Raw genomic sequence first — 16,124 nt, 5'->3', positions numbered from 1 at the left:
GTGTTACTGTTACTATTTTTACCATTTCTTCTTGGAGCAACTGTAACCCACATTATTTCCTTAGGGATTAATAAAGTATTCTGATTCTGATTGTTTCAGGATGAGCTGCCATTATCCAATGACACATCTGCCTACCTGTATCTTTTGCTCGTTTCTCCTCCTCTTCTTTTCTCTTTTTTCTAAACTGACCACCTGATGGCTTTGAACTTTTCTTGTCCATCTTGGTTTTATTTGCACTCCAGTATGAACACAAATCCCCCAACCCGAGGATCACCACAACATAACCTAATAGACCTTAGACCCTACACCTTAGTTCACAGATTCACTTTGTCTAGGGTTTATTTCGTGGATGGGCTTGGATTTATGAAAATTATGAATGAAATGTGTTCTATTTGGAAGCAGCCGGGTTGTGTGTGCGTCTTTAAATCATCAAATTGTAAATTTTAAATTGTTATTGATCCCTTTACCCCTAGTCCTAAAGTGTATATTTATTTTCTTACTATATTGTTTGTTTACTTGCACTGCTGTAACTGGAGCCTCGTCGTCTCGTCTCTCTATATACTGGGGCCCGTTCTTCGTACCTCGCTAAGTAGGTTAGCTGGATTTGATTGTTGACGATTTCGCGTGATCTTGGATCGTTCGGTTCCCCGAAGCTCATCCGGGACTTGCTGTCATAGCAACAGAGCCATAAGCGTAAACCTGCTCGGGAGCAGGTTTACTTTATGTAAACAGAATCAGAATCAGAATCAGAATCAGAATACTTTATTGATCCCTGGGGGAAATTATTTTTTGTTACAGTGCTCCATTTTAAACCAACATTAAGACAAGACAGACAATACGCTAACTAAGAATAGTACAATATATACATATATATATACATACATACATACATACATACATAAGTCACTTATAAATAAATATTTGGAAAAGAAACATGTGTAGCTGTAGCAGCAAACAGTGTGTTAAGTGGATGCGTTGTACAGGGAGATGGCCACAGGCAGGAATGATTTCCTGTGTCGTTCAGTGGTGCTTTTCGGTAATCTCAGTCTCTCACTGAACGAGCTCCTGTGACTGACCAACATGTCATGGAGTGGGTGGGAGGTGTTATCCAACATTGTCTTTATCTTGGACAGCATCCGCCTCTCCGACACCACCTTGAGGGAGTCCAGCTCCATCCCCACAACATTGCTGGCCTTACAGATTAGTTTATTAAGTCTGTTGGCATCTGCGACCCTCAGCCTGCTCCCCCAGCATGCAACAGCATAGAGGATCGCACTGGCCACAACAGACTCATAGAAAATCCTCAGCATTTTCTGGCAGATGTTGAAGGACCTCAGTCGCCTCAAAAAATAGAGACGACTCTGGCCCTTCCTGTAAAGTGCTGTGGTGTTATTAGCCCAGTCCAGTTTATTGTCAATGTGTACTCCAAGGTATTTATAGTCCTCCACAATGTCAACACTGACCCCCTGGATTGAAACAGGGGTCAAGTGTTTCCTGGTCTTCCTGAAGTCCACGATCAGTTCCTTGGTCTTTGCCACGTTGAGCTGCAGATGATTCTGCTCACACCACGTGACAAAGGAGTCGACCACAGCCCGGTACTCTGTCTCATCATCCCTGCTGATGCATCCAACCACCGCAGAGTCATCAGAAAACTTCTGAAGATGGCAGGTCTCTGTGCAGTGGCTGAAGTCTGTGGTGTAGAGGGTGAAGAGGAAGGGGGAGAGGACAGTCCCCTGTGGTGCCCCTGTGTTGCTAATCACCTTGTCAGACACACACTGTGGGAGACGTACATATTGTGGTCTTCCTGTCAGGTAATCAACAATCCAGGACACCAGAGAAGCATCCACCTGCATCGCTGCTAACTTATCACCCAGGAGGGTCGGCCTGATGGTGTTGAAAGCACTGGAAAAGTCAAAAAACATGACCCTCACAGTGCTCGCCGGCTGGTCCAGATGGGTGTAGACACGATTGAGCAGGTAGATGATGGCGTCCTCTGTTCCGAGACGAGGCTGATAAGCGAACTGAAGGGGATCCAGATGTGGTCTTACTATGGGTCGCAGCTGGTCCAGGATGAGCCTTTCCGGGGTCTTCATGATGTGGGAGGTCAGTGCCACGGGCCTGTAATCCTGGGGGCCACTGGGACGAGGCGTCTTTGGTACAGGGACGAGGCATGATGTCTTCCACATCACCGGGACCCTCTGCAGACTCAGACTCAGCATAAACAGTTTATGAAAGACTCCACACAGCTGGGGGGCACAGGTCTTGAGGACAAGGGGACTCACTCCGTCTGGTCCAGCAGACTTGCCTGAGTGAAGTCTCCTCATTTGCATCTCAACCTGGTATTGAGTGAAGGTGATGGGTGGGGGAGGGGTGTCAGGAATCTCACAGGAGGCAACATGTGAAGAGAGAGGCTGGCACAGTGGTGTGGCTCTGGATTCCAGGCTGACTGCAGGTGAGGTTGTGGGGGTGGGAGCAGACACTGTGGTGTCGAATCTATTGAAAAACAGATTCAACTCATTGGCTCTATTCTCACCTCCCTCAGCTCCCCTGCTGTTGGTTGGCCTGAATCCAGTGATGGTCTTCATGCCCCTCCACACCTCTCTCATGCTGTTCTGCTGGAGTTTCCACTCCAGCTTCCTCCTGTAATTGTCCTTAGCCTCTCTGATCTTGTCCTTTAGTAACACCTGGATCTTCCTCACCTCCTCTTTGTTGCCCCCTCTGAAAGCCCTCTTCTTGTTGTTGAGGAGGGCTTTGATGTCCTTAGTCACCCACGGCTTGTTATTTGGGTAACAATGAACAGTCTGAGCTGGAACAATGGAGTCGGTGCAGAAAGTTATGTAGTCTGTGATACACTCAGTAAGCCCATTGATGTCCTCGGCGTGAGGCTCACAGAGTGTTTCCCAGTCGGTCACCTCGAAACAGCCCTGTAGTTCTGCTAAGGCCTCCTCTGACCACCTCCTAACAGTCCTGGTGGTCACAGGTTCCCTCCTCACAATTGGCACATAGCAGGGGGTGAGGTGAATCAGGTTATGATCTGACCTACCAAGTGGGGGGAGGGAGGAGGAGCTGTATGCATCCTTGACGTTAGCATACAGTAAGTCTAAAGTTTTCTCTCCCCTGGTGGGACAGTCCACATATTGTTTGAATGTTGGTAGTGTATTGTCCAGTGATACATGGTTGAAGTCACCCGAGATCACAATAAAGGCACTCGGGTGCTGAGTCTGTAGCCGAGCTATGGCAGAGTGGATAGTGTCACATGCAGCTGTGGGGTTAGCAGAGGGGGGAACATAGACAGCCACCAAGATGACGTGAGAGAATTCCCTGGGTAAATAATACGGCCTGAGTCCAACAGCACACAGTTCAGTGTCCGGGCAACAAATCCTTTCTTTGATTGTTATGTTGGCAGGGTTACACCACCGGTTGTTAACTAAAACAGCAAGCCCACCTCCTTTACGCTTACCGCTAGCGATGCTGTCCCTGTCCGCCCGAACAGTGTGGAAGCCTTCCACGGAAGCATTCTCATCGGGAATGTCCTGGTGCAGCCATGATTCGGTGAAACACATCAGGCTACACTCTCAGTATTCCCTCTGACTCCGTACCAGTGCTGAGAGCTCGTCGATTTTAATTGCCAACGATCGCACATTTCCCATCACGATAGACGGCAGACACGGTTTAAACCTCCTCCTCGCTTCGAGCCTCCGCTGTCTCACCGTCACCTTTTTTCTTCTCTTCTGTCCTTGACCTCTGCATCCCCGATGTGTTTTCCTCCAAATTTCAGCTGGTACTTCTGCGGGCCTGGCCAGCGAGCCGGCCGGCATCAGGGCGATCAGCTGATCTCTGGAGTAAACAGTCCGTGCGTGTAGGAGATGTGCCGCGGTCCCGTTCCATGATAAAAGGAACAGTTCCACGGCCACCAGAAGAACAAAAACTCTCTCAATCCACATGATTGAGTAAGAGATAGAAAACGGAGGAAAATACAAGTCAGAAAAAAAAAGAATACGTAAGAAAAAAGAGCTAAACTAAGAGAAAAGCAGGAGCGACTGTAACAGGCTGCACGCTGGTTGGCGCATGCGCACTAAACAGGATTAGATCGCGGCCACTCAGGTATGTCCGCTTCATTTATACGAAAGCAACAGCGACATTCCACCACTGTTTCACCATAAATAAATAACATCAATGTAACTAAAAATAATGCAGCACTTGATCCTTTTATTGATGTCACACAGATACATACAGGTAATTTCCTAAAAAAGGGAAATGTACTATTAACATTCTATTACATGTATTTGATTATTTCAGATGTAATTCATATTTTAGAGTTGTAATTGTAAATTACTTCGTGTAATCAAGATGAGAGACCACGGCTATAAAAGCGAAGGTGGATTTGGGAAGCCTGTCGCAGCCATGTCCTGTCCGTTTACGCGAGCCACCCATTGCGGAAGGTGCAAGATTGATAAGGAGAGTCCTCAGAATTCAGCGTATATTGCAGGATAGACAGGATCCTTTAGCTCAGCGCGACAGTGTGCTCATTGAGAGATATCGATATTTCTGTGAGGGTATTATTTACTTAACCAACTCGTTGACGAGGGGGTGCAGGACCACCACCTGTCTTTTTTTGCTCTGCCCTTTTCTTGGTTGCTGTTATGAACAAACAAACAGATTATTTCAGGGTCTCTTTCCAAGAGACGAAAAGCAATATAAGTGATCAATATTACCATTCTGTAGAATATTCTTATATTCCACTTTTACTTGTTCCCATGTTCTTGTGGGTCCTGTTGTGGCTCTAATGTGAAAGAGGATATAATGTAACATATTATAATATAATATAATGTAATATAATATTGGATAATATAGTGTGATATGATAAATCTACCCTACCGCCTACTGGTGTTGGCCGATGGCGCGATATGGAAGCCTGGCTTCTGTCAGTCTGTCCCAGGGCAGCTGTGGCTACAACCGTAGCTGCCTCCACCAGTGTGTGAATGTGAGAGTGACTGAATAGTGGCATTGTCATGCGCTTTGGGTGCCTTGAAAAGCGCTATATAAATCCACTCCATTATTATTGTTATTATTAAATTACTTACGAGTTTAATTTGTCAGCAACTTTCTGCCAGCCCTCTCTCCTTGCTTTTGCAGCCTTTGCAGTGTTCCCTTGCGTTTTACTTAAACTCTGAAACTCCTGAAGTCCCTCACTCAGGAGTTCTTGCTCTGCTGCCGAAAAATACCGAGCGCGCTCCTTCGACATTTTCGCCGACCAATCAGAGGGTTGCCGATCAATGTTTCTACTATCGATGCGTAGCCCCTTTTACGACACCCAGTGATCTCACATTACTTCATCCAGCTGTACTAATCGTCAACAGCAGGTGTGTTCGGAGAACCGGATTAGCGAGCTCACGGTTAGCGCGATGATTTGGTCTTGGATGTGTCATTTGATCTTGGATGTAGTAAGCGACGTACGAAGAACGGGCCCATGGACTGTAGCGGAGATGACAATAAAGTTTACTTTGACTTTGGCAGCAAGCAGGCGCACCGAGGGCTCTCGCGATCACTTTTCGTGTACAGAATTTCGAAATAACATCGGTGCAAATTATAAGTCTGTATCATAATGTCTGGTGTTTTCGTCTTTCTTATTTTGCGAGTTGGTTATTAGATGCTGCTCCAGCAAGCCAGAGAATCCCCCGCCGCCCCGCCCTCTCCTCCCTGTGCCGCAAGCAGCAGGCGCACCTCGCAAACGGAGGGCGCCCTTACTCCCAGCAAATGGGCGATAGAAAACCGATCGGTGCCTATGATATTCCCAGTATGCGCTGGCATGACGTCGGGGCAGCATGAGTACGAGCATTTTTTTTTTTTTGCCGATGCCCCTGATGCCGCGCCGTGCAACCGCCCGTGTCGCCCGTATCTAAAACCGCTACTGCCAGAGAAGTAAAGCAAGTGTGTCAGTTCATCCCTGGATGTTTGCATAGTATTTCCACGTTAAGCTTAACAACTGATATATTGAGCCACAGCTGGACTGGTCATCGGAGTTCCATATTGAGGTGAAAAGGAAGCGATTTGTCCCGTATTTCAAAATAGACACAAAGCTGGAGTTATTCTGTCTTTGCTGCGCAGTTGCATCTACGTCTAGTGATGTTCGATTCGTGAACGAATCGTTCAATACTCGAGAATCACTTTACTGACTCGTGAATCATGATTCACAAGCCCAACTGACTCACTGACTCACCCCTGTTGCTGTTAGCAAACTAATCCCATTAGTAGAAATATATCTAGCTTATAATTCAAATTGTGGGGGAAAAAAACAACAGCCAGTTTCTTAACAAAAGCATTTCTGCTCTGAACTGGAAGAAAAAACCCTGAGTAGAAGCTCACATCAAGAAAATAGCTCCTCGGTTCACAGTAGCATCGCTCTGCTAACATGCTAACAGCACATTTGAGCTACTCACCCTGTTGCCCTATCATATATGTATGTGCTCTTAATCTGAAAGGTATAAATACGGAAGTGTGTGTTCAATAAATAATGGCGCAGAGGTAGGCGTGTGCCTCTGATGTAAAACTCTAACAACGTGTATGTGGTTTATTCCTCCATGAGATGTGCGAGTTACCACGGTATTTCTGCCCTAGAAAATGGAACATCCAACACACCCCCTCCCTCCTGGCTCACAGCTTCTTCTTCTTCTTGGTTGGCAACCAATGTTAAGGCGCATTACCGCCCCCTGGCTCACAGCTCAGTGGACATTTAGATGAGAAAATATATATTTGGCACATTTAAGGAAAATACTAATAAAATACAAATAAACAAAATAAATGTTTATTAAGCAATTTTGATAGGAAATTGCTTAATTTTAGAAATGGTTTTGCTCTTTTTTTGCTCTATAAAATAGTTGTTTTTTTTTTAGAATTCCGATTCACTTTGGTGAGTGACTCATTAACCATACCATACCACCTTTATTCATAAAGCACTTTAACATAAAACCAGAGTTCACAAAGTGCTGTACATGCTAATAGCATAAGTAAAGAAAATTAAAATGGGATAAGATAAAATAAATAGCTAAAAAAAAAAAAACTAAAATAAATTGAAACATGTTAAAACAAATTGAGTCAACCCCTCTAATCAATGCCAAAGGCTTCAGCGAATAAATATGTTTTAAGAAGACTTTTAAATTCAGAGAGAGAAGAGGCCTGCCTAACATACAAGGGTAGATCATTCCACAACTTTGGAGCAGCTACAGAAAAAGCACAATCACCTTTAAATTTATACTTAGTTTTCAGTACCTTAAGGAGGTAAAACTCGATTCAGTAAAAAGAATCAACTTTACCATCACTATCTACTTCTCTCATTCACCCCCTCCCTCTCCTGTTAATACTTCAAACATGAAACTGATCAATGATCAGCTGTCCCGTCTTTCTTGTTTGTTTATCGCTCACTTTGCACTAGAAAGAGGAGACTAGCAGATAAACAACAGCAGCACATTTAAGTTTGATAAGCTGTTGTTATAATTTGTTTAATATTACATTCTAGTATCAGCTGATGTTTGCTGGAGCCACAGCTGTAAAGCTGCTGGTCATGATATCCGTTTGGATATGTGGTGAGAGGGAAACATGAAGATGAAACCAGGAGATGTCCTTACTGAATCATCAGAGCTGAACAGGTGATGGAGAAACAGGTTTACCTTTTAGGTGACATGAATGAGTTGAAGGGAAGTTATGAACTGTTTCTGAGAGACAAATAACACCAGGATCCTTTTTATACATAGCTGACAGCTGGTAACTGTGCGGGCAAAGTTTTGCCCAGGGCACAGGTTGGGCATTAACAGGGAGAGGGGGGCACAAAGAAATATTTTTCTTTTTTATGTCATTTAAAAACTTTGAATAAATAATTATCTGAATCTTACAACAAAAGTGGTCATCTGATTAAATGTATAAAAATACATTATTGTATATAGTAAGTAATAAGTCATATATACACCCTGGTATAGTACTTTTTCCTTTGGGAAGATATCATCTGTGCAGTCTGCAATTCTGTTGAAGAAAGATGTTGAATCTATTTAAATATTGTAGAAATTATTGATTTCTGTGCGTTTGTTTTAAACTTGCATTAAATTAAAGTTGATTACATCGATTAAGGGCGGAGGGTGGTTCCCTAATATTTTTGCTTGGAGTTGGCAACCCTATTAGTTAGGTTGCTTAATATTTCCACTAAGTAGTCTTTAAAATACCATAGGAAGGATGGTGTAGGTTTAAGTTTATTAGATTGATCAGTGTTGCTGAACTATAAAATGTTTTGGGTGGAGTATATTTTTTGGATACAGGTATAACAGAATGGCTTCAGTCTCTTGTTTTTTAAAACTTGAGTATGAACTTATACAAAATGCAGCAAGATATTTATAAAAAACAGTTTTATTGATTAAAAAATACGCTGTATCGGATTCATATCGGTACCGGCAGATATCCAAATTTATGATATCGGAATCGGTATCGGACATTAAAAAGTGGTATCGGGCCATCTCTAATTTGTACACAAGTACAACATAAGTAAATAGTAAATACTATAAATAGTCCCCCACCTCTGTGTTTGAACCAATAGAAAGCTGGTGCTCAGAGGAAGAGGGCGGGCTTTACTTGGTGTCAGTGAGAGAAATGAAAAAAAGCTCAAATGAGTGAGAAGGACGATGAAGGAAACATCTGTGCTGTGTCTGCTCTGTAAGTAGAATCTCTGTGTTTGTTTGAATTCTTGTACTTTGACTGTCTGCTCTCCTGATAACTGATGATGGAGGAGAAGACATGAAAAACAAATCAGGCTGAATTCAAGTTCAAAACACCACGAGGACCAACTGCAGGTCTGAACTGACTCTTTATCTTTGCTCAGGAGTCGAGGAAACACAGCAGGCAGTGAAAAGATCAAATCATTCACTCATTATATCAACAGAACTTTGAAGTGACTTTAGTGGGTTATTTAAAGTATACAGTAGAGTCAGCACACTTTTTTCAGATTAAAAAACAGAAAATAAAAAAATAAAAAATAAAAACTTTAAATTCAGTAGCAGTCAGAGAAAAAGTGTAAGATGTCCAGTGTTGGGAAGGTTACTTTTAAAATGTATTCCACTACAGATTACAGAATACATGCCCCAAAATGTATTTTGTAACATAGTCAATTACGTCACTCAATGAGAGTAACACATTCTGAATACTTTGGATTACTTAATATATTACCATGCTATTTACAACCACATGAATGTACTATTGCTGTGTGATTTATTACTGTTCCTAAAGGTTATTCACCATACCAATATCTTAATATAAATGGACATTAGGTAAGGCTGCACTTTTAGCAGCGATCTCGTATAGAAAACTATTCCACGCATATATAAAACAGGTCTGCGGCTCCGAACTGTAGTAAAGGCATCTCTGGCTGATACGTCGGGTTCCATGTTGAGCTCAAAAATAGCTTTACTTTCATGTCTGGGTCAGCTTTGCTAGCTAGAGACAGAGAGAAGCGTTGAAAGGCTGCCCCAACGGAACTTATTGTTTCGGAGGAAAACACTAACACGGCGTACAGTCGAGTCTTAATAGCTTACTTACAACTGCGCTCATCAGGCACTCTTCTTGGCTGCAGTGGTTATTATTATATTTACATGCTTCCAGCTCCTGTTTCTGCTCGATGACAACTCGTACTTTTCCACTCTCCTTTTTCTCCCTCCTTCGCTCACAGACACATAACGGGTACAGCAGTCCATTCTCCCTGCAGCATGGACTACACTGCCCATGATGCTACATTCTTTAGGGCGATGCCTGTAACACTCTGCCTATTGGCTTTATATTAAACATTTTTATATAATTTAAAATAATTTAAAAAAACATTTCTTCACGTCATTATGCAGGCCGCAAGTAGAGGTGACATGGCCCGTGAGATTGAGATACAGGCATTAGTGCCTCTTAATGCGAGTTTTGTTCAGGTTCTACCGGCGTGGAATTACCAGAAATAGAGAGGGCATAGCCTAACATAAGAAACAGGAAAAGGCCGCTGTGTAATCCATTTATTTCAACAAAGTAACTGTATTCTGAATATCACCTTTTTAAACGGTAACTGTAACGGAACAAATACGTAACTGTGGTACATGTATAGTGTTACTCCCCAACACTGAAGATGTTTATCAAAATAATGATCTGTAAATCATATTTAACAGTACAGGTTTCACAGAGGTGCAGTGACTAGTGCCTGTGTAGGTTTACCTCAAAGTCCAAAGACATGTTTGGTTAACTCGGATAGTGAATGTTAGTCTGTGATGGACTAATGATCTGTACTCACCTTATAACAGCTGGAATAAATTGCAGCTTTTCCTCAACTGTGATTTGAATAAATGGTTAAAAAAATGGATGGATTGATGACATATTCTACCAGATGGCTTTTAGATTTGATCACTTTATGTTTAGTCTTTTTTGAGAAAGATATGAGTTTGTGTGTCATTTCTCTTTAGTTCTGATCTCACTGCTGAGCTGCACAACAAACCAAGGTCAGTAACCTTCTTCTGTCACAGTTTAAACCTGAGAAATGCTCACTGATATGACCTGATTGGGTTCATGTTTCAGAATTTAAAGTCTAACAGATCATAATTCTTTCATTTTAACCCTCACAGCTCGTCTGACTGTGAGTCCCAGCAGCTCTCAGTTCTTTAGAGGAGACTTTTTGTCTCTGAGCTGTGAGGAGGACGACAGCTCTGCTGGATGGACTCTGAGGAGAAACACAAGCAAAAGACAGAGGACTCAGTGTGGAGATGACTGGGGAGAAGGTGCTGGTTCTTCCTGTAACATCAGCTATATGTACCCCTGGTACAGCGGAGTTTACTGGTGTGAGTCCAGAGAGGGTACCATCAGTAACATGGTTAACCTGACAGTCACTGGTAAGCTGAGTGTGTGGAGTTAGTGTTGATGAAGCTGTGTGTAAATGGATGAAATGCTGTAGTTTGTCTCTGTGTTGAGGTGGATCAGTGATCCTGCAGAGTCCTGTCCTCCCTGTGATGGAGGGAGATGACGTCACTCTGCTCTGTAAAACAAAGACCACTCCCTCCAACCTCCCAGCTGCTTTCTATAAAGATGGCTCCCTCATCAGGAAGCAGCCTACAGGTCACATGACCATCCAGCATGTTTCCAGGTCTGATGAAGGCCTCTACAAGTGTGACATCAGCGGTCATGGAGAGTCTCCATCCAGCTGGATCACTGTCACAGGTGACACACTCACCTGTCTGTGTTTCTGCAGCTTTCAACATTCACAATGTGACGACAACTTAATGACTGTGTTTGCTTTATTTTAGGGAAACACACCACCACAACTCCACCTACATCCACACCTCCACCTACATCCACCTCTCCTCAGGCTTTCACCTCCATCACTCTTCCTCCACCACTCTCTCTTCCTCTTCTCTCTCTGTTGTCATGTGTTGGATCAGTGTGTGTTGTGGTTCTACTGGTGTTACTGGTTCTGCTGGTGAGACGATGTGTTCACAGGAAACCTGAAGGTGAGACTCAGACTTCCCGATCTTTCATGTCTGAGTTTGTTTAGTAGAATAAAGTTCACATTCAAGTTTGAGAGTATTTGTGTTTAGAAGAAGATCATTCCATCTCTGTTTAGATATTGCATTTACATTGTCATTCATTTTGCATCACTTGATCAGATCAAGAAGAAGATGACATCATCACTCACGTCACGTACAACACTGTCAAGATATCAAATAATTCGCAACAGTCAATCAGGCGAAGCAAAGGTAGTGTTGTGTTGTTGTTTTTTCATGGCAGGTTTTATGGTGAGGCTCATTCCAGTTTCAGCTCCAAGTTATCATAGCAAACATGTTTTTTCAGTGTTCTTGATTTTTCTTGGATTACTGTGTTCATGAAGTGAACTAAACTCACATTTGGAGACTCACATGAACATAAGAGGAACTCCAGCTGTTGGTACTTCATTTTTTTGTATTTTAAAGTTTGTGCTTGGCATAATGCTCAGACTTTAGAGGACCTTGTGGTGACTGTTAAATTGGTGCTGTAGGAAATTGATTGAACTGAAGCTGTTTAACAGAATTTCACACATGAAGGAGATGCATTACTAAGATGGATGCTGAGTTTCTTTGTGAATGTGTGAATTGTTAATTTCTTTGTGAATTAATTTGGGATCAATCTGGGAGTGAGATCATAACAAAATAGTCTGTGAAGGTTCTCAGTCATCCAGGTCATCGTAGTCAAAGGAGCTTGCAAAGAAAAGCGTCTGGAGTTCTTTAAGTTGCTTGAAGGCGTTTCACCTCTCATCCAAGAAGCTTCTTCAGTTCTAAGGTCAAATGGTGGAGAGTCCCAGGTTTAAACCCAGTGGGAGTTTCCCCCCAAAGAGGGACAAGATTATGTGACAGTGACATTATGAGCAGAGTTGGGAGTACAAAAGCGTTTTCTCTGACCGTTTCCCTTTGATTTTATTTATACAGTGTCAAATCGCAGCAAAAGTTGCCTCAAGCTGCTGTGTAGTATAAAGATAGAATCAGATTTAGGTTTCTGAAGACTATTGCTGATTTTGATGTATTTTAGACATGATCAGAAGGGTAAAGCTGTAGGTTGTAGAAAAGTAAGATAAAACATCTTGCTGAATTGATAAGATTTGCCTTCAGCAACCTGAATAAGCAGAAGAGACTGGAGCTCAGTCAGATGTATCCATCTGTGTTTTTAACTGTACTTACTGAGTGTTGTTCAGTGTGAGCTGGACTGTGTGTTTGTGGTCTGTGGTTAACTGAAGCTAACAGCTCTGCAGTCGTCCAGCATCCTGTTTCTGATAGAAAGAAAACACTTCAGCTGTCTCAAACTCAGCCTAAGAGCTTTGAAAAGATGAAGGTCAGCGAAAATGTCCTCATAATCCAAACCATGTCTTTAATGCACATTGGGACACCAATTTCTCAAATACAAATCAAATATTGCCACTTTCCATAAATGTCGCCCTGTTTTAAAGCTGTTGCTTTCTATTAGAGGAAAATGCATGTAGAAATAATTTCTATGTGAAAATGATGTCTGCAAACAGACCTAAATCTATTTGTTCTCATAGTGTTTACTGTAGCATGAGATGGAACCTGTAACCCATTCAGGTCTTACTGCCCGTCCAGCTCTTGCAGGGTGCCATTATCGATACACTGTCGTCACATTCAGATTCTCTGTTTGTTCCAGCACAGTGTCAAGAGTCTGAAGGTGATACTATGAAACCTGTTGTCACTTCTATTTGCACAAAAACAGCATAAATAGATTCAGTGGTTTCAGTTACCTCCCTGGATGGTATCAGCTGGATTTAAAGAACAAATTTACAGTTAACATGAGACGTTTAAAGAGAAAGACTGAACAGACCAAAGGTTCTGAACTGTGTTTTCAGCCTCTTAACCTGTTCTTCAGAGCAATTCATTATTTTTAAAGTTCTTCATGTAAAACCACTGCACCTACTTCCTGCTGTTTAATGTTAATCTGATGAAACTTCTCACTGCAGTGTGCGCTAGGTAGGTCTATAAAAGTATTCATGAGGTGAGAGTGTTCGTTGGCACTGAAACAAAATGGCAGCTTTGCGGTCGTCGACTTTTTTTCCCCTCAGAAATAGCCCGCAGTTCTATGCAGTCAACAGTAGGCGTTTAGAGGAGGAAACTGAAAAGCTGCTTCGGTTTATCAAGATTATCTCTTAATGCCTTCGTAACAATGCAGATATGAAGATTAAAATAAAATGTCTTGCTATAAATGTAGTGCAATAATAATCTTGCAGTTGTTGTACATGCAGTAATTTAAATGTATTTGATTATGCAGAGACAGATTTAGCTGACTCAGCAGTGAGACCTGAAGACATCAGTTATGGACAAACAATCATCAGAACAAGAAGGCCCAGGTACAGCTGATCTTTATCTTTGACTTTGGACAGAAACAAGCTAACTGCTCTCTTTGTTTCCAGCTATTATGCTAAACTAAGCTAACAAAACCACACCAATACTCAAGCTCAGGGCTCAGACTTATCAAACCTCTCATCTCTCTGTCAGAAGTAAACCACTTCCTCTAAGTTTGACCTGTTCCTGAGCAAGATATGCAGCAGAATGTAAACCTGATTAAAGATTCTCGTAACAACACCAATATTAACTTTTAGTCTAGAACATGCAGAGCTGGATATGGGGTGTGTTTGTGTGTAGTCTGTGAACACAGGAATCAGTAGCATATGTTAGTTAAGCACTGTTGATTCTTCCAGATGTCTTGATACAGAAATGTATGTTTACTTTACATAATACTTATTAAACAAACAGAATAAACAGAACTGAGAAATGTGAAACAATTAAGAACACATTCAAACAGATTCATCAGGTAACACAAGGCCATTGATAAGACTGCTTAGACTAGCATATGGATGCTACTCACAACATGGAGTGCAAAGATACAGTTAGCGTCCATAGAAACTTCCCTCAACAAAATTTAACACGTCTTGCAATAAACTGAAAACACAAATGTCCTGACAGGTAATAAACCTACTACTGAAGGTTATTTCGTAAATGCACAGAAGGAAACGTCCAGTGCATGGTAAGCCAAACTGGCTCCTGTGCTGCTTTAGCTTGAAGGGCAACCAATCATGTGACTGTAATTAACTTCTTCACCAAAAGGTGTCACTGTTATGCCAACAAGTAATTTTAGGTCCTATCAAATTTAATTTCAGGGGTAATTCACCTAATAATATGTTTATGATGCCGTTTTCTCTTATTAAAATGTTTTTTGTTTCTTTATGATGTTAGAAAGAGAGGAGATCCTTTAATACGGTAATCTAAGGCATAGAAGTCTCTCCCAAATGCTGTTCAAACCTGCTGTTAGTGAGGGGCAGCCAGTCAGAAGAAATAAGTGCTAAAGCACAGGAACTAAAACCATTTGTTTCAGACAGAGGATGAACCATGGTGCTATACCAAGGCCCAGCATGAAAAACAGAATGATTGTTTTAATCTGTGTGTTTGTGTTCAGACTTTAAACCAGATCCTGACATCATCTGCTCTTCAGTCCACCAGTCCAACCAGTGACATCCAGTTGCTGTTCTCCACTTGATGCCCCCAACACTTCAGACCAGAGTACAACATGACCAGATTTTAATATTTCTTTCTTACTAAATAAGAAAAAATATTTTCCTTCTTTATCTTAAAATTTAAAAGTGCATTTCCTTGTAAAATCAAATGTAGAATAAATATGTATGTTTTTAATGTCTGCAGTGACATTGAAATTGTTTTAATGTTTGACCCTGCTGTTGTTACTGTAGCAGGGATTTAATTTCTAAATAAGCTTTTGTCATCATGTGTGTTTGTCACGTGGTTCTGTGGTTTTCCCCAAGCTGTTGGGGAGAAAATTTCAGTAGTTATGTATTTGTTGTGTTCATTGATAAACTCCTCACATCAGTACTAAAAGCAAATAAAAATCATCAAAATGAGGGAATATTAATCAGTGTAAACAGGACAGAAAAACATAGAAGATGCCCGTATATTTGAGACTAAAAAGTTTTTTGTTTTTTTTTAAATTTTTTGTTATTTTTAAACTAATGTTATTTTAAAGTAATCATGGTGGTGAATAAACCTGATGCTGACAATAGAAAATCAATAGAAAATTTGTTCCTTAAGCTGGGAAACAAATTAAATCACACTCAGAGTTAAAAAACAAAGAGCTAAAGTGTTTTAGTATCTGATAAACTACAAACTCATGAACATGTAACCTCCTGGACCTCAGAGCTGCTCTAGTTAAACTTCTCCATGAATCTTGAAATGAGCAGGAGTGTAATTTGAAGGTTGCTGTCATCTTCTGGTGAAACCTGGTGTTACAGCAGAGCGGCCGCTTTATTAATGTCAGTTTAAGCATGAAAACCATTTTTTAAAATCTGTTAAACAAGTGAAGAAAATTCATGGAAATTTAATGGAAATAAAAATAAATAAATAAAATAAAATACGAGAGCGCTGTAAACACAATAATGACGAAGACTGATATTGAGAGTGACCTTAGACTTTATACTGAATACAAACAGAAATGCTCTTTGGTTTAATTTAACAGGCAAATCTCACGTAAAGAAGCCAAAACAAGAAAACTGACAAATATCAGAGTCCAGCAGTAACTGC

The 16,124-nt window shown here is 41.4% G+C and overlaps 1 protein-coding gene across 1 annotated transcript; it reads left to right on the top strand.

Annotated features, from left to right (window-relative positions):
• Positions 1 to 8,580: 8,580 nt before the first annotated feature.
• Positions 8,581 to 15,047, top strand: LOC308409372 (Fc receptor-like A; the record flags this gene model as incomplete). Its single annotated transcript, XM_080902072.1, has 5 exons — positions 8,581 to 8,697; positions 10,473 to 10,508; positions 10,975 to 11,220; positions 11,442 to 11,510; positions 14,992 to 15,047. The coding sequence occupies exons 1-5, from the start codon at positions 8,667 to 8,669 to the stop codon at positions 15,045 to 15,047; spliced, it is 438 nt and encodes a 145-aa protein (XP_080758198.1). The 5' UTR covers positions 8,581 to 8,666.
• Positions 15,048 to 16,124: the final 1,077 nt, after the last annotated feature.

The sequence above is a fragment of the Rhamphochromis sp. 'chilingali' genome (genome assembly GCF_963969265.1).
Source record: "Rhamphochromis sp. 'chilingali' genome assembly, chromosome: 1".
Taxonomy (NCBI): Eukaryota; Metazoa; Chordata; class Actinopteri; order Cichliformes; family Cichlidae; genus Rhamphochromis; species Rhamphochromis sp. 'chilingali'.
The sequence above is the reverse complement of the archived record's forward strand: the minus strand, read 5'-3'. Positions and strand labels throughout refer to the sequence as shown.